Source organism: Cavia porcellus, unplaced genomic scaffold (assembly GCF_034190915.1).
Source record: "Cavia porcellus strain 051 isolate PalLab524CR breed Dunkin Hartley unplaced genomic scaffold, mCavPor4.1 scaffold_6, whole genome shotgun sequence".
NCBI classification, from domain to species: Eukaryota; Metazoa; Chordata; class Mammalia; order Rodentia; family Caviidae; genus Cavia; species Cavia porcellus.
The window spans coordinates 95,179,927-95,204,936 of NW_026947489.1; the positions used below are offsets into that span (position 1 = coordinate 95,179,927).

Here is a 25,010-nt window from a genome sequence, read left to right on the forward strand (position 1 = left end):
ATCTACTTGCTCGCATGGGCTGAGCGCGTCATGCTCGCAGGGGGCTACAGAAACTACCGCTGCCCAGTCCTGGGCTGAGTGACTCCCAGCCCAGGCGCAGAGGAAAGGGACGTGGGGAGCGTGCGCAGGCTCGACCCGCGGGCTCTTGTCCGCGGATCACTGGGCGTCAGCTGACGTGGAGACGGCGCGTGTGGCTCCGCGGGATGGGGCGTGGGTCACTCCGCGCGTGCCAGGCGGTGGGTCCCTGGTCTCCCAAGCCTGCACTGCCATGCACCGCCATGCGCCACGCGCAGCTACGCGTTCAAGGGGTGCTGCCACCCTCTACTGACCTCTGCTGACCTGGGTGACCCACGCCGCGGTGCACCGCCCCTGAGCTTGGGAAACTTCACTGGCCATGAGGCTGTTTTCTGACAGCACCAGCAAGAGGTTTCAGAACAACCACAGTAGATTGTGCGTGTGCGGAGCAGGCTTGGTTTCTGCTCAGTCCCGGGCTGCGCAACTCCGAGCCAGAACAAACTGAGGCCCACTGGGGATAGAATGTATTTTTCATTTCTGCAGTAGACACAGATTTCTCATAATACCAAAAGCGTGAACCCTAAATAAAGCAAATTAGTAGAAAAAAGTAGAATTTTACTTTATATCCATAGATGCCCTAAGGCACCCACACATGATTATCTAAAATAAATGTCAAAAAATTAAAAATAAAAATCCAAAAAGTGGGCCAGGGATTTAGCTTAGTGGCATAAGCACCTACCTGGCAAGTGCATTATCCTCAGTTCGATTCCTGGTACAAAAAATAAATTTTTTTTGGCAAAATAGCAATGCCCCTTCTAGGCTGTTAAGACAAAACTGTCTATTAGCTGCTCTTGGGTGCTGTGGAGGATAGAGATGCAGGACAGAGGGAGGCCTGCCAGCTGTCATGAATCCCAGAGGACAACTTAGCCATACCCATTGGTACGTCCCACAGCCAGGGATATAGGTGGAGGAGAGTGAGCGGGGTGCCAGGAAGAGAGCAGAGCTGCCCCATGGGACCAGAAGCTCACAACTCTAGCATCCTCAGGCGCCCACTGCATGGTCACCACTCACTCTGACTGCACTTATCTTCATGAGTCGGGAACATCTGAAACAACTGCAAACTGTCTGGGGCTCTGGCTGACACTCACTCCCCCAGAAAGGCCTTGTCCCTGGCGCCTCTGAGGTCCCTGAGGGTTGGGATGGGGACGGCTGTACCGGGCTGGAGCCACCTGAGACTCAAGTCCAAGGCCAAGTTGTGAGGACACTGAGTGACAGGAAGTTGGCTGAAAGCCCACAGCAGCCTGGTTTGTTTGCTAGTTGTTCAGTCCCCCTGGCGCCACCCTCTGGGTTCCAGCCAAGGCTAAAACATCTCCCCTTCCTGCACCTCAGCACCCAGCTCCCACTTGTCCAGTCTCTGTGGCTGAGCTTTGGGTCCCAAGGATAGCACTGGCCCCTGAGCTGTGTATCTGTGTGCTCCAGCTGCTGCCCTATGATCCCCTGTTCTCTCCTGGGCTCATTGTGGTTCCCCGTTAAGCATTATAAACTGGGTGTGGTGGCCCATGCTTGTAATCCCAGAACTCAGGAGGTTGAGGCAGGAGGATCATTGCGAGTTCAGACCAGCCTGGGCTACAAAGTGGGCTTAAGGCCAGCCTGAACTGCATAGTGAGTTCCTGTCTCCAAAAGACAGACAAATAAATAAATAAATAAATAAATAAATAAACAAACAAACAAACCATATATTTCAGGATAAATTTCCATCTACAGACAGAGTAGCAAGTGCATCGGGAGAGCTCACAAGAGCCTCCCAGCCCCAAGTACCGCATGCTGCTCCAGCTGAGATGTGGACACTGCGTGGAGCCTGGCTGTTGGCCCTGGGCTTCATCTGGAGCTCCCTGGTTCCCCCACTGACACCTTCCTCTGTCCTGAGCCACAACCCAAGGTGTCATCTTGCATTTGGTGTCAGGGTTTCTGAGATTTTGCCGCATACCCAGTTATCTACCCTTCATGTCCACCGGAAGCAGTCTCTGGGCCCCTGGGACAACATGTAGAGTCCCGTGGGGCTCTGTTGAGGGTTCTGTGCCAGGTGAATTCACATACTGTTCTTGGAAACTTCCAGAGCTCCTTCTCCAATTCCCTCCACCCACTGTAGCTGGATGTTAGGTGTGGAGTCTGCAGCCCTGGGTCCAACACTGCTCGCACCGGCTCCAACCACTCTCCTGGAAGGACATTGCAATCAGCACAACTTCTCCCACACTTCATCTCTTTTACATCAAAATACAATGCCCCAGCTAACATACCTCAAAATATCAGCACTCAGTGTCCTGGACAATAGAAAACAGACCCAGGTGTCATGCTGGTCCCTGCTCATAATGAGTAAATTACCATTAGGAAAAAAGAAGCTGGCGTCACCGCCCGCAACTGTAATGGCAGCAATGGGTAGGCTGAGGCAGGAGGATGGCAGTGAGTTCCAGGCCGGCCTGGGTTACACAATGAGTTCAAAACCAACTACAATGGGGGAGCTGATGGATGGACAAAGTCTGCCAGCTGGGTTGGGGTTTTCTTTTCCCACTCCGTGGGTGTGGCAGGTGGGGGCGTGGCCATGTGGGTGAGGTCGGTGAGACCCTGTTGTCAAAAATTTTAAAAATTAAGAGAGGAAGAAAGAAAGAGATGATTACATATTATACGGTGTAAGGACTAAACAGCAGAGATACCTTGTGAAATGCTAGAATCAATATTATTTACTTCGTTTTTTAACTGGTTTAAACCTTACCTTTTGTGGCTTATGCACACACAGGAGCGGCTCCAGGCCCAGGGCATAAGACAGGGCCCTGTGACGCAGTGTTGCCGCCTGTCAGTAACAGCGGCGGGCGCAGAGCCCGGAAGCAGAGGGGCAGCAGGTGATGGGCCTGTGTCAGGCGCTTTGGCCACGAGCCTCCAGTGTCTCCGGGCACAGAGACTGAGGGACACAGGGACCCCAGGTTCCCCGGTAGAGTGGTTATTCTGCTCTCTCTCCGTTTTGTAAATATTTTGTTTTACAATCTCTATGCACCTTGCAATAAAAACCCAAAGCCAAGGCGGAGTACTTTTGACCCAGGCATTGAGGCCTGGGGGCTTCGAGACTCCTGTGTGCCCAGCCCGGTAGCTGAGAGTAGCCCTATGCCCCAGGACTATGCTTGGAGTGGGGTGGTCCCCAGCTCTGCACCGGGCATCCCGGTAATCAGCCTGACACCCGCAGATGAAATGCTCGCCTAGGAGCGTCGCGCTATGCGACGTCCCTGAGTGTGCAGCAGCGACCGCAGAGGCCATGCAGGAGCCCCCCGGAGCCCAGAGCTCCCCAATCCACAGCGGGCCTGGAGCTGCCAGGGAAGTGGGCGGAGCCGAGTCGATCGGGACTGCGCCCACAATGCCCCGCCCCCGAGACTCCCCGCCTCGCCCCGCACCCCGCCACCCGGCGGGAAGCTTGAGCCAAGCAGACCTCACCTGTCCTCTGCCTGCTCCGCTGCGATGCGCGCGCTGGTGCTGCTGTGGGGCTGCCTGGCGCTCCGGGGTAAGCGGGGTTGGGGTCGGGGGTTGGGGAGCGCTTGGCCGGCCGTCTTGGGGTGCAAAGAGGATCTCCTTCGTGTCTGCGTGCTGCGCAGGCCCCAGGGACCCAGTTGCGTTCCTGAACCTCGGAGCCCCTGGCCGTGCTCTGAGGATCCGGCCAGCCGGTGACCCCGCCCTGCCTGGCTTATGACCCTCGCTGGGTCTCCCCAGAGCCAGCTTTTCCTTTGCCTTTAACACTCCAAGTCAGGCAGTGACCTCAGCTGCTGGCTGCGCCTCAGGGTGCGGTTGCGGACCCCAGCGGGCCTCCAGCATCCCCACAGTCCTGCCCGAGCCACTGAGGCAGAGGGTTCTGGGCTGGCCTTGATGCTGGGCCTGGTTTGGGTCATGTTTCAGCTTCTGCCACCCTGTCCTGCCCGAAGGAGCTGAGCGGGTCCGAGGGCGAGACGGTGACCCTGCGGTGCACCTACGGGGAGGAGCAGCGGACCCGCACAAAGTACTGGTGCAGGGAGGGTGGGCTCTTCATTTCTCGATGCTCCGATAAAATCATCGTGGGAGAGGACAGCCGGGAGGCCACGAAAAACCGGGTGTCCTTCCGGGACAGCCCCTCAGAGCTAGCATTCACAGTGACCCTCAGGGACCTCATGCTGAAAGACTCCGGGAAGTACTGGTGCGGAGCACAGAAGCTGGGCCGGGAAGAATGGTTCGAGGTCTCCCTGACTGTTTTCCCAAGTAAGCAACCTCGCCTTTGCAGCTGGAACGATGAAGCTAGGGTGGCCAAGCCAGTGCAGCCTTGCGGGGCACCTTGGGACTCATGGGGACCCCTTAGCCCTGCGCACACCGACTCCCACACTGGCTGCTCTCCCCTAGCCTGTAAGCCCAAGGCCAGGAGCAGGGGGCTCCCAGGAGTCTAGGAGCCCATCCTGACCAATGAGCCAAGAGGCAAGAAGCCAGAGAGGGCCCAGGGCAGCAGTATCTCTGCCTGAGGTCGGTGCCTGTCCCACAAATGGGAAACCGAGGCACCTGGGTCCTGAATGGCTGGGACTTGCCCCGGGATTTGCCCCAGGCTGTTGGTGGCACTGCTTTTCTTACTTCCCCTTCTGTTTGGCAGGGGCCCTTAGGGCCAGGTGTGTGTCTTCCTCAAGGCTTTCTTTTAATTCCGGGAAATAGCATTGAACTTGCTGAGGGCCCCTAGCTGCACCTCATGGGCCACAGCACCTGCCTGGTGGTGTCCTGAGTCCCCGACCTCCGTCCCTAAAGCCACTAAAAAGAAAATGAAAATCCCACTTTCAGTCTGACCTGTTTTCTTAGCGTTTTCTGATCCCTTCCAGTACTTCTGGGGCTCAGTTGTGACCAATTCCATCTGTTTTTGAGGCTCCCCATTTTGCTCCTCTCTCCAGTTTGACACACACGATCATGTGACCCTCCGGATCACACCTCACTGGCCTCTCTTGGTGACAGCTGGGAGCTGCAGACAGAAGGCAGCAGCCCCCTGGGGTGTGGGTAGTTCCATGGGGGATGAGGAGGGGTCCACACCTCCATGGTGAGAGCCAAGCGGTGGGCTGGTGCTAACGCAGTGGGAGAGCTGAGAGGGACGGGCCCTGCCAGGGGATGCCCAGGAGCCAGGTGGCTGGCAGCTCTGAGGGTTGGCACCCTGGGGCAGTGGTGTCGAGTGTCCTCACGAAGGGTAGGGGGACACACAGGACCACTGTTTATCTAGAAACAAGATCCTTGCATGTGGAAGGTGGGCTGACGGGGAGACTGAGGCAGACCTCCCCTTTCCTCCAGGAGCAGAGAGATCCATGGTCACCACCAGGGCCTGCTGCCCACTCTCCCCTGACCCCTCTTTCCAGGCCCTTCCGGCCACCACCGCCAGCCTGCAGCCCAGGGCGGGAGCCCAGCCCCTGCGGCCCCCCACACCCAGTGAGTGGAGCTTTGTAACATGATGGGAGGTGCTGCCTGGTGCCAGGCCCTGAGGTTTACCAGCACCACCGTGACCCAGACATCCTGCTCAGGGCTGGAGTCACCAGTCAAGGTCTCAGGAGGCGAGCAGCTGGGAGGTGAACACAGCTGATGCCAGCACTCACTGGAGCTGTGGCCCAGTGCTTTTCCTCCAGGTGGTTCTGGGGACACTGGTGTGGGTTGGGTGGATGGAGCTGTGACTGCCCCTCACCCAGGCCTGGGTGAGAACCGAGTATTTTGTGCCCAGCACCTGCCGGTTGGCTCTTCATGGCCCCACCTGACCCTGCCTGAGAGGTGGCTCTTGCCCAAGACCTCCAAAACATTGGTCCCTGAGGCCAGAATTCAGGATTCAAGGGTCAGCCTGGCTCAGGAGTGCTAAGCCATGGCTTTCGGACCATAGCTTCTCCTGACTGAGGTCCAGCAGTCCAACTACCCCCTGGCTGGGGCACAGTGGGGCCAAGGCACTGCCACATACAGAGACAGCCACTTCTCCTCATGCCACGGCCACGTCTCCTCCCACAGGGAGTTCTAGCCCAGCCACGGTGCCTGACCCCTCCTCCTCCTCCTCCACGCCAGCAGGGGACCCCAGTCCTGTCTCCAGCAGCCACGGTTCCATGGCCAGGTGAGCCCAGGCGACCCCCTGGATAGGGGCCACATCTCAGCCCCCATGCCGCTGTCAGATGGGCTCTTGAGCAGTGTGCATCCCAAACCACAGGACCTGGCAGCCCCACTGCCCTGGACACAGTCTGCCTGAGGTGAAAGGTCCAGGCTGGTCCATCCCCACTGCTCTCCCTGCCTGGCCTCAGATGCAGCCACCCCGATTCAGTGACATTTGCCTGCAGGTGTTGCATCAGTGCTTTGCCATGCATAAAATACAGAAACCTGTGCTAAGTTGTGACGCACCCATTATCCCAGCACTTGGAAGGCTGAGACAGGAGGATCGCTGTGAGTTCAAGGCTAGCCTGGTCTCAGTAGTGAGTTCAAGGCCAATCTGAATCACATAGCAAGACATTGTCTCAAAAAGACCCCCAAAAAGGGGGAGCTCCACCCAGCATTGTTTCCCTCCCCAGCTGCAGACCAGCCTAGAGGGGTACTGACAGGTCTCTGGGGTGCAGGTAGCTGCTAGCAGGATCGGCAGTGGGCACTGGGGGCCCCTGCCTGGCACTGGGCATCTACAGCTGGGCTGGTGGGCACCAGGGTCCCCATGCCCTTTGCTCTCCAGGGGGACAGGGACTCAGTTGCCTCCTAGACCCTGCATCCCCATGTCTTACCACATGACAGCTTCCGTGTCAGTTTCCCGATGTGAATGAGCTTTCCTGCCTGGTGATGCAGGGAGGGCCGGGGCTGCACTGTCACAGCCCTGGGGTCCTTATATGGCTGCCCCACAGCAAAGGACAGTGTCCTGTCAGGTCCCCTGGCCAGTGCACAGCGTAGACGGCAGTGGAATGGCATGGCTCAGCTGGCTCAGGTCCATGCAGTGACTCCAGCCCAGGGACGCAGAGGGCTTCCCTGGTGACGGCCTCCGTGCCCCATCTCTCCCCAGCATGTCCATCCCCACGGTCCGCCTGCTGGCCCCGGTCCTGGTGCTCCTGTCCCTCCTGCTGGCCATGGGCCTCATCACCCTGGGTGCCCACATGTTCTGGGCTCGGAAGTCAGGTGAGTGTGGTCTGGCGGACGGAGGAGAGGTCCCCACCTGGGACAGGGGCTCGGTGTATGAGCCCAGCCACTCCCCTGCACAGGTCCCACAGCCCCGGCCGGGGCAGCCTTCACTTGCGTGTCTGTCTGAGCACTTGGCCATGTCCGCCTGACCCTGGCAAGGCAGTGTCCCCTCTGCAGGTCCAGCTCTGTGTACAGGGCCCAACCAGGGTGCAGGTCGAGCTCAGTGCCCACCCCTGGGACAGCAAGGCACCAGGCTAGGTTTTTGGGCTCTGCTTTGAGCTGGGTGGGGAAACCCAGATATGTGTTAAATGGGGGCCGCCTCCAGGGTAGCTTAACTCAGCATCCAAAACTGCATCCCCAGACCTGCTTTATTTTTCATTTTCATGTAAGGTTTTATAATTCACCACGCTGCCTAGGGTGAGCTTGAACTTGTAGTTGTCTTGCCTAGCCTCCCAGAGAGCCAGCCCCGATAATAGGAAATGATTAATGAAAGCCAGCCCCGGAGGTACAGGGCATAGCCGCAGCTGCTCAGGGTGCTGAAGCAGGGCGATCACTTGAGCCTAGGAGTCTGAGCCCAGCCTGAACAACATATGAGACTGGGTCTCAGAAGAACCTAGGTAGGAGTGACCTGTGGCCCGTGCCCCTACATACCACTGGGCTAGGGCCGCTGTGACCTGGAGGAGCTGCAATCTGGTCCCTGCTGGCTGTGGGCAGCCCCCAAGGTGCCAGCACAGACTGGGAGAATGAGTGAAGTTGGGGTACCCTGGGGTGCTGGGAGCCGGGCACGGTTCTATGGGCACGGTTCTATGGCTACTGATGCTTCTGGAATCCTCCAAGGGAGGAAACTGAGGCAGAAAGCCACTTGCCCTAAGTTTGCAGAGCTCCACAGTAGTAGACAGGAAGGAGGTGCCCCCATGAAGGACCCCAGGGAGAAATGGGAACTGTCCCCATGTCCCCGGGTCCCTCAGAGGAGTAGGGAGGGCACGGGGTCACATCCCAACCACAGCCCCAAAGCCACAAGCACCTTGCCCTTCAGACCTCAGTCCCCACACCTGTCCTGTCACCATGTGTATCTCAGTGGGACTGGAGGGGCTGAGGCAGGAGGCCTGCAAGCTGAAGGCCAGCCTTGACTACTACTACCCCTGTGTCAGGAAGACAAAGCATGACAAAAACAAAAAGCCAAAATGCCCCTGTCCCGACCACCGGCCTGAGCAAAGCCCCTCCCCTCTGGGCAGCAGCCCTTTGGAGAACCATGGTGACCCAAAGCCCCACGAGGCCCCCACAGAGAGCCCTCTCTGCCCGGCGGCAGGGAGTGGGCACCAGGCCTTGGTCCTTGGTCCTTGGAGGGGCAGCATGTGGAGTTGCCAGTCTGAGCCCTGAAGGGGCTCCTTTGTCCCTCTACCAGGGCCCTGCTACTGGGGCAGCTGCCTGGCCTCACCTGCGCCCTCCTGGGTTTCTTTCAGCACTGCTGGCTGTGGAGATGCAGCGTGGTGAAAAGGTCCTCCTCACAGTCTCGGTAAGGAGCTCCCAGTTCGAGTCCCAGCTGCCCCTGTCGCCTCCTGACCCAGCAGCACCTGGAGGTCAAGGAGCTGTTAGAAACGCACACTCCCAGCCAGGTGTGGGGTGCACAACTCTCACTGTAGTGCTGTGGAAGGCTGAGGCAGGAGGATTCCAAATTCAAGTCCAGCCCGGACACTTTAGTGACTCAGGGAGCTCTTTAGTGACTCAAAGAGCTGGGGATGCAGCTTAGTGCAAAGGCCCTGGGTTCAGTCCCCAGTACTGCTAAAAAGAAAGAAAGATGAGTGGGAGCCAGGAGGGAAGGAGGAAGATAACGCTAGGGTCCAGCTTCTGGCCCCAGCAGACAATCCAGGGCTGAAGTCCTGGGACTTGTGTGACAATTGGACTCTGCTTTTGCAAGAGGAGAAACTGAGCCCATAGCGGGCCAGTGCTGCTTGAGTCAAACAGCGCAGGGGCTCATGGAGGCAGGACTGGGTCTTCCTGGGCTCTGGGACCTGGGTGAGAGGGCGCCTGGAGGGCGAAGCCCTGTGCCCAGCTCCCAGGATGGGCTCCCGGCTGCTCCTGCACAAGGAGGGGGCGTAGCGTCAGGCAGGAAGCGGGGGCCTCACTGGCTGGGCTATCCCTGGAGCCCCGGGCCCCACTCAGGAAAGGGGAGCTGCCACCCTCCCCTTTCCTGGCGCCAGAGAAGACAAAGACTGCATGGGTCCCCAGGGAAGGCGGGGAAGCAGCTGCTGCCTCAGGAAGCCAGGGACGAGGGCAGAGGTGGCGGGGAGTCAGGGAGAAGCGCCCGGCAGAGAGTCAGGGCCTGAGGCGGCCACTGTACAGAGTCACCTCTGCGCCCAGGCCCCATGCCCATCCCCGTCCCTGCCCCCAACCTGCACCGTGGCCAGCGCCCCACCCCCATTACTGTCCTGACTTGTGCGTCCCTCACAGCTGCCAGACCTGTGCCAGAAGGGACAAGGCTGGATCCATCTGATCCCTGGGGAGGGCAGAGTCTGCACCCGTCAGCCCAGAGCCAGGTCACCCCAGGGCAAGTGGGGGAAGGAAGAAAAGGGCTCTTGACCTCTCTTCTTTGTCCAAAGATGCAGAAAATTAAAAAATTATTATTTTCTTTGGATTTTTTGAGACAAGATCTCGCTGTGTAGTTCAGCTGGCCTTGAAATCATGGTGATCTTCCTGCCTCAGCCTCCTGAAAATTGCAGGCTGTAGGGCGTTGCCTACAGGAGCCCCAGACTGAGGCCTTAGGGAGCCAAAGCACATGTGAGAGTCGGAAGGGACAGGAGTCAATGCCAGGGTCTCGGGGAAAAGTCATGTCCCTGTGCCCCTGCGGCCCAAATGAGGCCAGGACTTAAGGGACAGCAGGGTGAGCACAGGCCTCCCTGGAGACCCTGGCTCTGCGTCTCAGCCCCATGCTGTCTCCCCTTCACAGGCTCCTGAAGCAGACAGGACCCCCATGCCGTGCCCAGCATCAGAGGAAGAGCCGGGCCTCTCTGAGTTCATCTCAGTGTAGCCATGGATGCCCGCCAGGGCTCTGGGGGCGCTGTCCAGCAGGCCTCAGCCTAGCGCTCTCCAGGTTCCTGGGACCTCTGCACTGAGCCATGTCCCCGCCTTTTTTATTATTCTGAAGCAAGGTCTGTCTCACTGAATTGCTACTTCTGAATTGCTGGGCCTGAATTTATAATCCTACTGTCTCCGGCTCCCAGTGGGCTGGGATCACACTCAGTGCCAGACTCTCCCTTCTGTGTGGCCCCAGCATGGCCAAGAGGAGGGGCCAGAACATAGCTCTGAACCACCCAGGGCCAGGCAGGGTTCAGCAGTCACCAGATGTCTCCCCTCTGCAAAGCCCCTGCCCTGGGTCCCCCACCTGCCTCCTCCCCTTACCCAGCACAGGGCGAGCCCTGACATCTCAGGATGAGGCTGTGAACCCCTGCACCTGGCCCTGGGGGATGCTGAGCCCCATCAAGACCCCCAGAGCCATCTTGAAGTCAGGCCAGGACTCTGAGGAGTGCCTGTGTCTCCTCATGGCCAGGAATCCCCCAGACCTCAGCTTGGGGGGTCCACACCAGGGGGCCCCTCTCAAGCAGGGCAGGGAGGGAAAAGGACCCCGAGTCTGTCCTGTGCCCTGGAGAGTGGGGGTCGAGGAGCAGGGCCACACACATAATTTTTCTATTCTCTTTAAAAGTGAGATGGGGGGCTCAGTGTACAAAACTCAAAGTTGGGGGCAAAACAGAAGGAAAGAAAGTGACCCCCAGTCTCCCCTCCTGGAGCACTGATTCAGACTGCTCAGTGTCCCTGTGGTCCCATGTGATTGGTGGCTGTCCCTCCTTCAGGCTGATGACCTCGTACCCCTCTCTATCCTCCCCCGCCTGGCCAGCTCATGGAGGCACCCTTCCCCTTATTGGGCCTCTTGGGCCTCTTGAATAAAGCTTCCTTCAAGTCACCCTGCAGCTGCACCTGGATTCACTGCACCAACTCTGGCACCTGGCTTTGTCTGCACCTGGTGTTCTCTTTAAGAAGGATTTGATGGTGCACGCCTGTAATCCCAGCACTCAGGAGGCTGAAGCAGGAGGATCGTTGCAAATTTGAGACTAGCCTGGGCTACAAAGTGAGCTCAAGCCCAGTATGAACTGCAGAGTGAGATCCTGTCTCAAAAAGACAAAAAAATTTAAAAAACCAAAACACAAAAAAAGAGCACAAAGGACGTGGCAGGCAGCCCCGTGTTCCATCCCCAGAAGGGAGCGGGAGGCATCTGCATATATGGCAGTATCAGGTCACAGAACATTTCCTTCTTTTCAGTCTTTGTTGCAGTGCTGAGAACCAAGCCCAGAGCCTCGTGCTCGCAAGGCCAGGCCAGTCCTGCCATGCTGGGCTCCACAGGGAGAGAAGGGTCACAGTACCCAGGGTACCCCGCTCTCTGAGTGGCATCACCATCGGTCCTGGGGGCCCTGGCTGCAGCGCCTGTCACTGGGAATGGGGGCAGGAGCCTCCCAGGAGGTGCTGAGCAGTGCCTGGGCCAGGGAAGGCTGTGCCATTTACCTTGGGGAGAGGGAGCCCTATACCCCCAGGTCCAGGAAATTGGCTCTGGGTGGCCCCAGGTGCTGAGTCAATGGTGAAGGATTAGGACTTTTACAGAAGCGACCTCCCAGCTGTCTCGTGCTGAAAGCCACGCTTCCTGTCAGCCTGGCACCAAGGGACCATTTATCTGCCGAGCTTGGGGTACAAGACTGTCATCCTAGCACTCGAGAGGCTGAAGCAGGAGGGTCACAGGTTGGAGCCCAGCCCAGGCAACACAGTAAGATCCTGTCTCAAATAAAGATAAAAATGGGCTGGGGGTGAGCTAAGTGCAAAGCAAAGACCAAGTGGACTGCTCTCCTTGAATGCAGAAAAGGAAGGTCGAAGCGGGGCCCTGTGTCCACACTGCTTGCACAGAGCTAGCTGTTATTTCCTTCTGCCTTCAGCTGGCTCCAAGGAATGTAAATAAAGCCAGCTAAGGTGCTGATGCGTAAGCTTTAAGGGTAACCGGTACTTTCCTGTTTCCTCACATTGTGTCCTCTTAAATAGGGTGGCAGGGCCACTCCGCTCTGGGAATGTCAGCCTCAAAGTAGGAGGCTATGACTCCCCAGGGTACAAGTTTACAGGTCACAACCTGAAGCAGCAGCCTCCTGAATCCGTTCTTACGCCATCCCAATGAAGCTATGCAGACAGGTCTTTCTGCACATCCTCCTCCCTGCAGCTTGCAGAGGTGCTCGCCCGCCGGCCAGCTCAGCTTACCGTGCTCACGTGGTTCCTGCCATCCTCACTGTCACTCATCCTCACACCACTGCCTTCTTCACAAGACAATAAATTGTGGGGGAGGCCTTGGATCAGGGCCTTTGTCCGTCTCTCCTCACTTGGGTTGGACTTGGGACCACCTGGCTCTGAATCTGCCTTGTGTCTTCCCTCTCGCTGTGGGCTGCACTGGTGGAGGTAGACTAGAATTAACTTGCCAGGATTCCAACTCGTTTCAGTGGGATTACAAATACAACTCTCCGGATTGTGAGGACTGGGAACAGGATCACAATACACAGTATTTGGGACTGGAGGCGTAGCTCAGTGGCACAGCACCTGCCCAGCAAGCACGAGGTCAGTAGTTCACTCTTTAGTACCAAATCTATATAATATTTGGATTATACTACAAAAGCCCTGGGTTCCTTTGAGACAGGATCTCACTGTGTAGTTCATGGTGGCCTTAAACTCACTTAGGTAACCCAGGCTGGCCTCAAATTTGCAGTGATCCTCCTGCCTCAGCCTCCCAAGTGCTGAGATTACAGGTATGTGCTGCCACACCTGGCCTCAATCTGCAAAGAAAAAAAAAACTATGTTTTTACTGTAAACCAATCATATACCTTAATGGTACAATGTATCTTTGTAGTAAAAGATACTCCATTAGAGACAATTTATTCTAAGGAAAAATAGTTTTCAAAAAGGCTTTTTAAAATCAAAATGTTTTGATTTCGTTTTGTCTTTTTGCGACAGGGTCTTGCTACGCAGTTCAGGCTGGCCTTGAACTCACTTTGTAGTGCAGGTTAGTCTCAAACTCAGTGACCCTCCTGCCTCAGCCTTCCAAGTGCTAGGATTACAGCCACCTGCTTTCAAAATCAAAATGTAATATACAGGAACAAAACCAGAGTCTCTGGTTTAAATGTTTAAATCAACATAACTTATGCTTGAAACATTGTGTCAATTTGAGAATTTGGAAGTTTAAGAGACTCAGCAAGGGGCCAGAGTTCTTACTTTGTAAATACCCTCATCCTGCCCAAGAGGAGCAAGATTTTGAGTGCTACCCTGGCCCTGAGGGGCGGGGTAACTGTGTACTGTAGAAGAAAAAGAGGCTTGCTCTCTCCCTTTTGCTCTGGATGCTGCCTTGAAGTATTGCCCCAGTGCCACACCACCCTGCCTTGGAGCCAGCTGAGTATGGACTGGGACCTCCACAAACCGTGAGCTAAATAAACCTTTCCTTCCTTCATTTTAGGTGTCAAGTTAAAAAAAAAAAAAAAAAAAAAAGTAACCAAGACAATATCTCTTTCTTAAATATTAACCTGTTTTTGGTAAAATTTACAAAAGAACTAGCTTAAAGTTTTCCCTTTTTATCAAAATAATTTGTGTTTTCTGCTGCTTTTTTGTTAGGCATCAACAACTCTTCCCAGACATCTGCTTGTTGTGTTTTAAACACACCTGGGTGTGCAGCTCCGTTAAAAGCACTATTGCTCTCCCCATGATTTGTGAGAGGCCTTGTTTTCCTTTAAAGTCTAATTTTCCCAGTGCAAGGCAGTAGTCATGACTTGTCCTGAGGTAAAAAAATAAGGGTAGGTTGACAGCACACACTGAAAATCGTAAATTTAAGGTTGTTTTTTAAGAAAACTGAAAATTCAGGATACAGTTGAAGTTGCCCAAGGTCACCGTGCATCTTTCCAGGAAACTTTTAAAAAGCCCTAAATCTTGCCAGGGATATAACTCAGCAGCACAGTGCCTGCCTGCCAAGTGAAAGGTTCTGAGTTCGAAGCCCAGTACAAACTAAAAACAACCCTAACAGTCTTAAAGACACATAGAAGCTGTCATCAGGCCTAGACTTGGACGATGAGCACTCAACCAGCCCATGGCCACCCACCGACACCCTGAACCCAGATGCCTCAGGGAGACCACCATGCGCCCCCCCCATCCCCCGGGCACTTTCGGAGCTCCGAGGACCCAGCACACACCTCAGGGCTCCCGAGGGTCTCCCCTATCACCACGGAGGAGTCCTGCCCCCTTACGGGACCTCCTCATCTCACCCGGCACATACACTGCACAGGGGCTCGCTCGGTGCACAGTGGGAACCTGCGTGCACAGGGCCTCAGAGCCAGATGGAGGCCTTGGAGGTTGCACAGCTGCAAACAGCTGAAAAGCACACCACTGTGCAAAGTGGATCCAGGATGTGACAAAATACACGCGCACTTCGTTGGTAAAGAGGCGTTCATTCACTTGAATACCTGGCCCCTGCTGCTTCCAGGAGGGCGCGTCTGTGCCAGCTCACAGGGCAGTAGGAGCTTCCGTCAGGGCCTGACGGAGAAAGCGGCACACAGCCGGGCGAACAGGCGGTGGCTTGGAAGGCGGAGTCCAAAGGGGGCGGGACTTCCGGCCCCGCCCCAGTGCGCGTTTCTTCTGCCCAGGCCGCGCCTCGGTGCCTCCGCGAGACCGGAATGCAGTCGCGTCACACAGTCCACGCTGGATTGCGCAAGGCCCGTGGAGTGGCCGCGTACAAGTGCGGAACCGCCGCGTGCTGTGGCGGTTCTCCCCTGCCACGCGACCGCCCAGGCGCTACCTTCGGCGACAGCTGAAACTAAAGCTGTGGGGAAGCGTTAGTGACTGGGGAAAGAGCTTTGATTAAAAAGTGAAGCTAGGATAACCCGCTTAGGACCCTTACTATCTCTCTTCAGACAGGAGATTTCTCTCACATATATTCTACTCTTCACCTCCGTTGCCCCTAAAATTCATTTTTTGATTTTAGAGAACACGAGCTCACACCGGACATAGTAGGTCGGGAGTTTCATTCCCCTGTATCACCATGAGGTGTGGACAGCACAAGAGGACGCCATGAAGAGCTTGCTACTGTGGCTTTTCTCATGGTAGTTTGCCCTGTGTTCTTCAGGGTGTACTTTTTCCTTCTTTTATTTGGCCCAAGTTCACTCTACAGAACCAGTTTCTCCCTTACCTTTCACCTTTACTTCTTCAAATAAACTTTGTCATTGTTAAAAAAAAAAAAAAAAAAGTGAGGCTAAAGGGCGCACAGGCCTAGAAATGAAGTGGGTCCCCTCCCAGGAAGCGAGAGGACGCGGACGGGGGCTTAACTGCGACAAACCCGTGGCACAGACCCCTTCGGGGTACTGGGCTCCTCGAGGCTGGAAGAGGCCAGAAGTGGACGCGTTGGGGGGAGGGGGAGGTCTTGCGCCTGCGCAGTGAGCCCGGCCTGCTGTATCTCCTGCTTTTCCTGCACCCGAGTGGGCCCGGGCGTAGAGAGGGAACTCAAGGTTCCCAGGCGTCACAGGGCCTCCTGGAGTCGGACACTAATGCTGCTCCGAGAACCCCAAGAGCGCTTTCGCTGCTCTCCCTGCGAGTCACAGCCCTGAAGAAGGTGAGATGGCCCCGAGCGGTTTCGGGCTGAAGAACCTCACGGCTCCGACTGCCCCTGCGTGATCGCCTCCCCAAACCCACCTTTAGGCAATGAAGGCTGCACAGTGAAGGTCTTGCCTTGCGCCCTCCGTTTCCTACAGGGCATCCGAGGCCTAGATGAAGGGCCTGGGTCTCAGAGAAACACGAACCCCACTCTTAAAGGGTAGCAGGCTAATGGCCCCACATTTTGCATGTCCTTTGTCCCAGTGGGCGCCGTGTCACTTTCAGACTTTAACAAAAGAAACACGCGGAATAATGCGCTTTCCGCTTTCAGTCATGCGCACTGGCTTCACGCTTTTAAACAGCCGCACAGCTGTATCGGCTTTCCGTTAGTTTCCTTTCCGGTTTGCTTGTGAACTTTGTCACTCCTGCCTGTGCAAATTCTAACGGTTTCAAGTGCAGTCAGCCGCAGAATGGGCCAGATTAACTCAGCATAGGCTCCGCCTGTTAAACTCAGCCCCAGCTCTGCTCTTCCTCGGGTGGTGGTCCCCCGCTTCCTGAGGTATGAAGGAGCCAGAAAAAATACTTTGGAAAGGAAAAATTATTTATTAAAGCACAGACCTGGCGACACAGCCTCCAGTAGCCAATATGGAAGACTGAGCGCTTAACAGCTAAAGGGCAGGGTTTTTATCCTGTAAAATCGCAAACAGCTGCTGGTCTCACAATGCAGAGGGGTGGAGTTTGCTGCGCACTACAGAACAGGAACGCAGCGGTTACATTTCTTGGGAAGAACAAGGTTCAGGTGGGCTAACAAGCAAGTTTAGATTAGGCAAACATCCTTACCCCGTTACTTCTGTTTGGCTACAGAGGGTTCCTATGACTGCAGCTGTCTGTCACTTCCCCTCCAACGCAGGTGTGACCGGCCACCAGGAGGGCTAGGCCAGGCAAGGGGACAGCACCCGAAGCCGGTTACTTAGCAATATCCTCCGTGAGGAGGAAGACGCTCAGACACGGGCAGAGATTCTCAGGGCTGAGGAGTCGCCTGTGTCAACCCTACCAGAAAATAAACAAGGCCACAATGTCAGAAAAAAACAGTTGAAGAGGAGCATGAACATGCAGGACTGTACTCTCAGCACTTGGAGGCTGTCAGGAGAATTATAAACTCAAGACCAGCCTGGGCTATGTGGCAAGGTCTATAAAAACAAAAAGGTGTGTATGCAGGCTTGCCGCAAAGCAAAAGCTTTTCTGAGGTAGGACAGAAGAAATAAAGATAGGAGACAAGGAGACAAGAAAAATTATCATTTTAAAACTAAACTTTTAATAAAAACTGCAAGCGCAGGACACAAACTCAGTCAAAAACTCCAAAATAAGAAAAAAAAAAAAAAAAAAAAAAACAATTCCTGAGGTCCTTAGAGGTCCTGGGGCCTGTAACAGGGCCTCCCCTGGAGGGCTGCTGCTCTGTCCCCGTGATGCTGCCATCCAGGGACCAGCTGTCCACCTTCCCCTGCAGTAAGAGCCGTTGCTTCTCCCCCGTGAATCCAATGCCCTCTCCCAGGGAGTCCAGAGGTCCAAAGACTGCAGCCCTGAAGCTGTGTGAGCCACCTCTCCACACCCTGTGCTCTCAACCCCTTAACCCCTCATGGTCCTGAAGATCCTTCCTGCTACGGGCCCTGGGATGTGGTGGGGTCAGGCGAGGTCCCCTGTCCACTCCAGGCTTCCTCAGACCCGGCCCGACACTTCCAGTAGGTGGAGCTGTCAGCTTCTTCCAGCAGCTCAGTCCACCATTCACTCCAGACGTGACAGTGTGATCAGTGACCAGCCAGGTGACACTGCCCACATCCCTCAAGACGGGGACAGGCCAGACCAGAGGGAGCTCTTTTAAAATGAGGATGTGCAGGAAGTTTCCTCCTGCATTGGGGGTGGGGGGGACCTGGCGACCTCCTACTGTGGCCAGATTCTGCCTCAACTCTGCCTCTTTCTCATGCACTGCTCTGGCCCTCTGCACAGCAGGCAAGTGATACCCACGTGTGCGGGCCCAGGATGCCACTTGGGTGCCTCCCAGGAGCAGTGGGCGCTGTTTCAAGGGGTCGCTGAAAGCCACTAAAGTTTATCCCCTTAACAAGTCCTTCAGCTGGGGCTGCCCTGAAGTAGGTAGGAACTGCTGTCCTGTCATCGCTGTCCCCATGCCACTGAAAAGGGAACACCATGGCTCAGCTCCCTGGGGGGCCTGTGAAGACGACTTCAAATTCAGCAGGAGCAGCAGGAGCAGCAGGAGCGGAGGAGGGAGAGGCTGGAGAGAGAAGAGGGAGCCCCGAATCTGAGTCGCGCAGACGCAAGGAGTGCCCCTGGGTTTTCTCTCACCGTGCTGAAACTGTTTCTGCTCATATCACTGGGTAGTTTTGAACTGTTCTGACTACAGTGTGGAGGTTCTGCTTTTTTTTTTTTTTTTCTGAGACAGGATCTCACTCTGTAGCCCAGGCTGGCCTTGAACTCAGTGATCCTTCTGTGTCAGCCTCCCCAGTGCTGGGATTACAGGTGTGCACCACCATGCCCAGCTTTACCCTCTATTTCTGATCTTCATGTCCTGAGCAGAGGCTGTAGTTCTCAGCTGTCTCTGGGTCCCCGTGGGCGCCAGTGCCTGGACCGTCTGTGAACACGGCTCCACCAGGCCCAAACCCCAAGTGAACTAGCACAGCACCCAAGGGCATCTGCCCACACAGTACCTCAGGCTCCAAATCACCCCTGCGGGTTTGGAGACCTGTACAGGGAAAGGCTGCATAAACACATTACACTGCACTGTGTGTGAACGAGGATCATAACCTCAGCAGGCATCTGCTACACAATTCTAAACTCCTTTTCCGCCTGTGGTCAGCTGGGTCAGCAGGTGTTACACCCGCAGGCATGGAAGGCAGCTAGGAACCGCGTTCTCCGGTCACTCCTGGATCCCACAGCCTTGCACTATCGTCCTATCAAGGGACCCTCCTGCCTCAGCCTTCATACTACTGGGATGACAGGCTTGTGCCAGCACACTTGGCTGGGAATCTGTACATACAAAGAATACATCTTTTTACTCCGCCTTTCTCCTCCCTTCTCCTCTCTCTCTCCTCTTGATCACTTGCCCATTTGCCAAAGATATTTCCTATGATCTTTTACTATTTATGCTTTGGGTTCCTCATAAAAACCTTGAGATGTGCGAGCTTGTTTCTGATTTCACATTATTTGTCCTTCACATTATCTCAAGGCATGTCACATGACTGAGTACATCCTTCTTCGTGGCAGAGTAGTACTCTACTGTGTGTAGAGATTTTTATCCATCTACTGATAGACACGACCACTGAGATACAACCCAAACCCAAAGGTCTGAAGTTTTAATTTCTGAACTTGAGTTAATTGACCGAGGGTGGCTCCCGTTACCTGCCATGTGAGGATGGAGAATCCCTGCACAGGGACTGCTGTGATGCAGAGTTGCTGGGAATCTCTAGGGTCGGCCTGAGATGAGCAGAGAGACTCCCTCCAGGGTGAGAGGCAGGACCCAGAAAGAAAGCCAAGCAGAAAGACACTCTGCACTGGGACAATTCCAGACAGCAGGGTCTATCATCAATGCTGACCACTCACTAGCAGTGGGCTGCATGACCCCAGCCAGGCTGGCACTGTGTGGGGGCTGAGTGTAGTCTTTGAGGACATAAAGGAATGAGTCTGCTGAGCCCCACCCCCCACTGTCCCCTCAGCGTCAGGGGGGCTTGTCACCCCACTTGTGGGGCACCGAGGTGAAGTGTGATGTCACCTATGGCCTGTGCATTGAGCACCTGGAACTAGGCCTGGTCCTACCCCTGGGGAGTCTGTGGCACCATCAGAGGGGAGCTGGAGCCCAGCAAAGCAGCGGGGCTGCTGCAGGCCACAAGGGGTAGGCATGGCCCTGAGTCCTTCCAGCACCTGGACACAGGGCGGAGGAGTGGCTCCTGGGGAGAGGGACCCAGACCAGCACAGAAAGTGATGCCACTCCTGGCCCTGACCACCCCCCACAGCCACCAAAGCCTGACCCAGACAGCAGAGCCCAGCATTAACATCCACATTTAATCAGAGTAACGCAGAAAACCAGAGTCAAAATGGGGATCAGATGGGCAAGGGAGGGTTGGGGAGGCGCCTGGGTGTAACTGAGGGGACTGTGGTGGGCAGGGCCCTCACTGTCCCGAGGGCCCCAAAGCAGGTGGAAGGTGGGGTCACAGAGCTACCTGGGGATGCACCACTGCGTCAGGTGCCTGGGGTCGAGGCTCGGCAGGGAGGTAGGGACCCCTTGCCCCTTGGAGGCTGCTGGAGGCAAAGGTGCAGGATCACATGGACCCTGGGGACCACTGGAAAGGCCCAGTGCCCATCCAGCTCCTGTCCCATCCAGTTAGGCTGGGCTTGCAAGGTTAATGGGAGAGTAATTCTCAGGAAGGGGACCTGAAATGACACACACCCCTGCCCCCACCCCATCAGTCCTGCAGTTGGGGGGGGGGAGGTGACACCAGGAACACAGACCCAGGGACCAGGGAAGAGTGGTGAGGACCGCACAGGGGTCGAGTGGCCACTGGTGCCCTCACTCATCCCCTGTGAACTTGGTGAGATTCCTAAGGGAATAAATATAGCTCTGACATCTGTCATAAATACTCTGCTCTCCCCGCTCAGGAGACCCATGCACAGTGGTTAAGCTCTGGCTGCCACTGTGGTAGACATTGATCAGACACAGAAGCTGGGAGGCACAGGTTGGGTGTTCTGGGGTGTCTCCTATGGGCATGGGGTGGAGGCATCTTTGCAAGACCCTTGAGACATTGAGGCGTTGGACCTCCTAAACCATCTATCATGAAGACAGGTGAGGGGTCTGAGAGATCCCATGAGAACAGGCTGGGGAGTTCTAAGGACCTTCTGTGAGGATGGGATGGGGTGTCCTTAAGAGGTTAGGGGATGTCCTACAGGATCTCTGAGTTTGGAACTGGGTGTGTTAGAGGTCTCCTGTGGGTGGGGGACGTTCTGGAGAGACCCAAGATTCAGTAGTTGGGGTCATCCTAAGGGATCCCCTGTGAACACTGGCTGGAGGGTTCCACGATCCCTGTGAAGATGGGATGGGGGTTCCCTATGAACACATGCTCACCTTAGGACGACCAAGGGGTAGGACAGGGTGTGCCACGTCAAGGAACCCCTGAAATGGGATTCTCTTCACAAAGGGTTTTTCCTGCTTAAAGACCCTCCCCAGGGACTGGAGGGTGACATCCGGGGAAAGGACAAGTGTGGAGGGGGACATCTGGGTGAGGGTCCCTCCCCAATACCACACAGAAGCCTGTGAAGGTAAACTCCCTCTGCCCCTCACCCAGGGCCCAGGTGTGCAGTGGTGGGGTCAGAGGTCACACACCTAGGCAGTGGACAGCCAGGACTGGGGTGCCAGGAGCTGCTGGGTGCACCCCAGCGTTTCCAGGCCACAACAGGCAGAGATTTGGGACAGGAAGCAGGATGTGTCCTGCCTGGGCACAGCCACATGGAACTCCCTTCCTATTGGGGATGGGGAGATCTCCGGAGAGGGCTCGGCAGTGAGAAGCTGGGGTTGATGGGGGGATTTACTCACAGGCCCAGGTAACAGCCTGCTGTGCCCAGACTAGAGGCACAGGTGTCAGGAGAAGGTGACAGAAGGGGACAGGGCGCAGAAGAAGTGGCCAGGCAGTCAGCAACTGGCCTCGTGGTCTCAAAGCAGTTTCCTCCCTGGACTGAGTACTGTGGAGGTGTCTCTGAGGATGTCCTGGGTCCCCCTCAGTCCACACAGAAACACATGGGGGCCAAAGGGACACGGGGGGTGGGTGAGCAGCACCTGGGCATGGAGGTGCCCCATGAGCGCCCACCTCCCTGACAGGGCACCTTGTGTGCTGACACGGCCTAAGGACCACTGGGGCCTGAGAGCCAGGGGTGGGGCCCGGGATCGCGGGCGGGGTCAGCAGTGGGGAGGGGAGGGACAAAGCTCAGTACACCCAGCTGACGGGAACCCACTGCGGCTCGGTGCGCAGCTTGTCCATGGCGGCCTGCAGCTCGCAGAAGGTCCTCTCCAGATTGCTGTTGACCAGGCTGAGGTCAAAGTAGTGGCCGTAGCCCCGCTGGATGCGGCCACTCTCCTCCACCGTGCGCCGCAGGTCCGCCTCCTGCGCGAGCCGCGCCCGTCAGGCTCAGGCCAACCCAGCCCGCCGTGCCCCGCCATGCGGTCCAGAACTGGGCTTACCGCTTGCCCTCTGCCCCTAGCCCCGCGCCTTTTCCCGCACCGTGAGCTGCTTGGTGGACACCCCACTCTCCAGCGCCGCGCGGTTCATGGCCCGCAGGGTCTCGAAGTCCGGAGCCTCGATGAACACCACGTAGGGCACAAACTCAGCAGTGCGCAGCACCTTCACAGCCTGCAGGAGAGGGCAGCAGGTGTGCACCCCGCACGGCCCGGCCTGGGGCCTGGGCGGCAGTTGCGGGGAGCCGGGCCGCGTACCTGCGGGTTGACGTCCAGCACGCACACCTTCCCGGAAGCCACCACGCCGCGGATGGAGTCGATGCGCGTGCCGTACAGGTTGCCTTCGTACTCGCCATGCTCCAGGTAGCGGCCTGCGCGGATGTCAGCCTCCATTTCCCCGCGGGACACGAAACTGTAGCCTTGGCCCTCGCGCTCTGAGTCCTTGGGCCGCCGCGACGTGTCTGGGAAGAGGAGCCATAGCCGCCCCGGGCACGGCACCTCACCCCGTCCCCAGGGCGCACGTGTGTGTGTGTGTGTGTGTGTGTGTGTGTGTGTGCGCGCGCGCGCGCGCGCACACACACACACACACACACACACACACACACATGCGCTCACGCACGCACATGCAGCACATAAGACGTCCACTCTGGGAAGCGCAGAGCCCAGTAAAGTCCGGGCTCCGCGTGGGGCTGAGCTTTGGAAGGGTGATGGGCCGCCCAAAGCACGCAGCCAGGTCCAGGCCGGACTGTGCTGGGAACCCAGGCCCCTCGAGGCCGCCTCTCTGCCCCTTGCCGCGCGAGCACTCACAGGGCACCGTGGTGCCATAGCGATCCGGGTCCCACAGGAGCAGCTTGTTCTTCAGGCTACGCCGGCCCACGCCCTGTGCCCCGATCAGCACCAGCGTTTTCCGGCGGAACGGGGGCATGCGGGCCACCTCCTCGTATATGAGCAGCTCATGGCGGTCGAACTCTGGGTACAGGGAGAAAGCGCTGTTCCATGGGCTGGACAGAGCTGGGGAGGGTGGAAGGCCACACGCCGGCTGGGTACAGGGAGGACCCTGAGGTGACGCAAGGGGCACCCACGCCCACCTGCATTCTTGGTGGTCAGATACATCATCCGCTTCTTTTTCTTTCCTGAGAGGCTGCCACACAGGGTCCCTGGCCGTGGGCAGACTGGTGAGCGAAGCCAGCGGGGCCGTGCCAGCCCCCATGGGGTCCCCAGTGGGGGTCGCCATCCCTACCTGAGGTCTGGGTCAGCTCCAGGTCACGCTTGACAAACGCCTTCCGCTTCTCCTCCAGCAGCTGACTGGGGATGAGCCCGGCGCTTCCCCCTTCCACGTGGCAAGCCTGCAGGGGTGCAAGGATCTGCTGGAGAGGACCACCCCTACCCACCCACCCACCCGTCCTGGGACCTGCGGCCCCACCTGCCACCAGTTGGCATCGTCCTGGTTCACAATCTGCAGCAGGTCCCCTGCACAAAAGCGCAGCCCAGCCTCTTTGCAGGGGATGAGGCTGTCGTGGGCCGGGTCATAATCAAAGTGGCATTTCACAAACACCTGGCCAGGGAGGGCGAAGAAAATGGCATTGTGGTGGACAGCTGGCCACAGACCATCCCTGCCACCTGAGACCTGCTTGACCTGGTCTAGCCTCCCTTGGCATGTGGGCCTAAAGTGCTCAGACTGAGAGATGGGGAAGTTGCTAAGACCACAGAGGCAGGGCTGCTTGCACGCTAACCACTGACCCCAACCTCCCAGCTCTGCCGGACTCACCTGGGGAGAAGGCTCTGGGCAAGAGCAACCTGGGGAGTAGTGGGGAAAGCAGAGGACAGCTGGACCCCACAGCCCACCAACCAGGTGGCAGCTGCCTGGGATGAGGCAGCTGCACTGGGCACCTGGGTACAGACTGGCAGGTGGCAGCACTAGCTGCAGGCTTAGGTGCTAGGATAGGGACACGGGGGCCCCACCCTAAAGTGGGCACAGGTGGTACCATGTGTGGAGGTTCTGGGTGGCTTGGAACAGCTGTCAACTCTGTCTCAACCTGACAGGCTGGATGGAGCCCTGGCTCTGTGCCCCACGGGGCTGGCACACCTGGCGTGGCAGGTGTGGCTCCTGGTAGCTCGGCAGGATCTTGAGGACGATGCTGCCACTGGCACTGCGCAGCAGCTCCTGCAGGGCACGCGGGTTGCTGCCCACTGGCTGCCCGTTGGCCTCCTTGATGATGTCGCCCACGTGCAGCAGGCCCTGCTGCGCCACCATGCCCCCATGCAGGATGCGTGCGATGACCAGCTCACCGCCCTCTACTCGGAAGGTGACGCCCTGGGATGGGACAGGAGGTGGTAGTGAACTGAGCTGCCATGTGTCAGGAAGGCTCCTCCCTGTGGTGCTGTCTCCACCAGGGTCCCCTGTGGGCCCTGCCCCCTGGTCCCTCTGCCCCGGGCCGCACCAGGTGCTCTCCGGCCGTCTTGCGGATGCCCACCATTCGCACCGCATCGGGCGGCACCGGCTGGCTGCTGAACATGGGGTCGAGGCCTGGGCTAGGCGGCGGTGTCTTGTAAGTCTTAGAGGCCACTGAGTCATGTGTTTCCAGGAGGGACTGCGGGCAGCAGAAGAAGAGGGCAGCGGGTCATCCCCGGTGTCCCCCCAAACCTGGGCTTGCTGGGCACCCTCCTCAGCCACCAGCAGTGCACCTGGAAGTGCGGCTCTTGCAGGATGCGGGCCAGCTCGGCTGCCAGGCTGCTGCGCTCCGCCAGATGGGCAAGGTCCCACAGGATCTCCCGCACCAGCTCCAGGTTGTTGTCACGCACAGCCTCCAGCTTTGTCTCCTCCAGCCGCTCATGGGCCTGGGTGTGCAGACAGGTGAGGCTGGAGCAGGGGAGCCCACTCCCTGCAACCGGCTCAAGTTGTCACCTCCTGACCCCAAGTCCTTCCTCACAGCCTCACTCAGCTTCCAAGACC

The 25,010-nt window shown here is 57.2% G+C and overlaps 2 protein-coding genes across 13 annotated transcripts in view; one reads left to right on the forward strand and one right to left on the reverse strand.

Annotated features, from left to right (window-relative positions):
* Positions 1–1,727: 1,727 nt before the first annotated feature.
* Positions 1,728–25,010, reverse strand: part of Mpp2 (MAGUK p55 scaffold protein 2) — a 33,720-nt gene continuing 10,437 nt past the window's right edge. For 2 of the 6 annotated variants that reach the window (XM_003465748.5, XM_005001900.4), the window contains 10 exons: positions 24,743–24,895; positions 24,499–24,648; positions 24,144–24,371; positions 23,481–23,612; positions 23,298–23,403; positions 23,146–23,214; positions 22,865–23,026; positions 22,316–22,518; positions 22,104–22,232; positions 19,877–21,986 (listed from right to left, as the gene is read on the reverse strand). In XM_003465748.5, coding sequence (XP_003465796.1) covers positions 21,810–21,986; positions 22,104–22,232; positions 22,316–22,518; positions 22,865–23,026; positions 23,146–23,214; positions 23,298–23,403; positions 23,481–23,612; positions 24,144–24,371; positions 24,499–24,648; positions 24,743–24,895 — 1,509 coding nt within the window. In that variant the 3' untranslated portion in view covers positions 19,877–21,809. Of the gene's footprint in view, positions 8,751–14,432; positions 15,059–15,924; positions 16,574–16,665; positions 18,113–19,236; positions 19,334–19,876; positions 21,987–22,063; positions 22,233–22,315; positions 22,519–22,864; positions 23,027–23,145; positions 23,215–23,297; positions 23,404–23,480; positions 23,613–24,143; positions 24,372–24,498; positions 24,649–24,742; positions 24,896–25,010 lie in introns of those variants that run through there. The other 4 variants (XM_063251660.1, XM_063251661.1, XM_063251659.1 and 1 more) reach the window with 4 other exon arrangements.
* On the forward strand, positions 3,442–11,134 carry Cd300lg (CD300 molecule like family member g). 7 transcript variants are annotated; one of them, XM_063251662.1, is made up of 7 exons: positions 3,442–3,562; positions 3,952–4,287; positions 5,344–5,478; positions 6,040–6,139; positions 7,061–7,173; positions 8,582–8,692; positions 10,124–11,134. In XM_063251662.1, exons 1-6 carry the CDS (start codon positions 3,520–3,522, stop codon positions 8,668–8,670), a joined length of 816 nt encoding a protein of 271 aa, XP_063107732.1. In that variant the 5' UTR covers positions 3,442–3,519; the 3' UTR covers positions 8,671–8,692; positions 10,124–11,134. The 7 variants fall into 7 exon arrangements, with proteins under 7 accessions (XP_063107732.1, XP_003465732.3, XP_063107734.1 ...); XM_003465684.5 differs by having other exon boundaries at positions 8,640–8,692; XM_063251664.1 differs by lacking the exon at positions 10,124–11,134 and adding an exon at positions 9,628–9,811.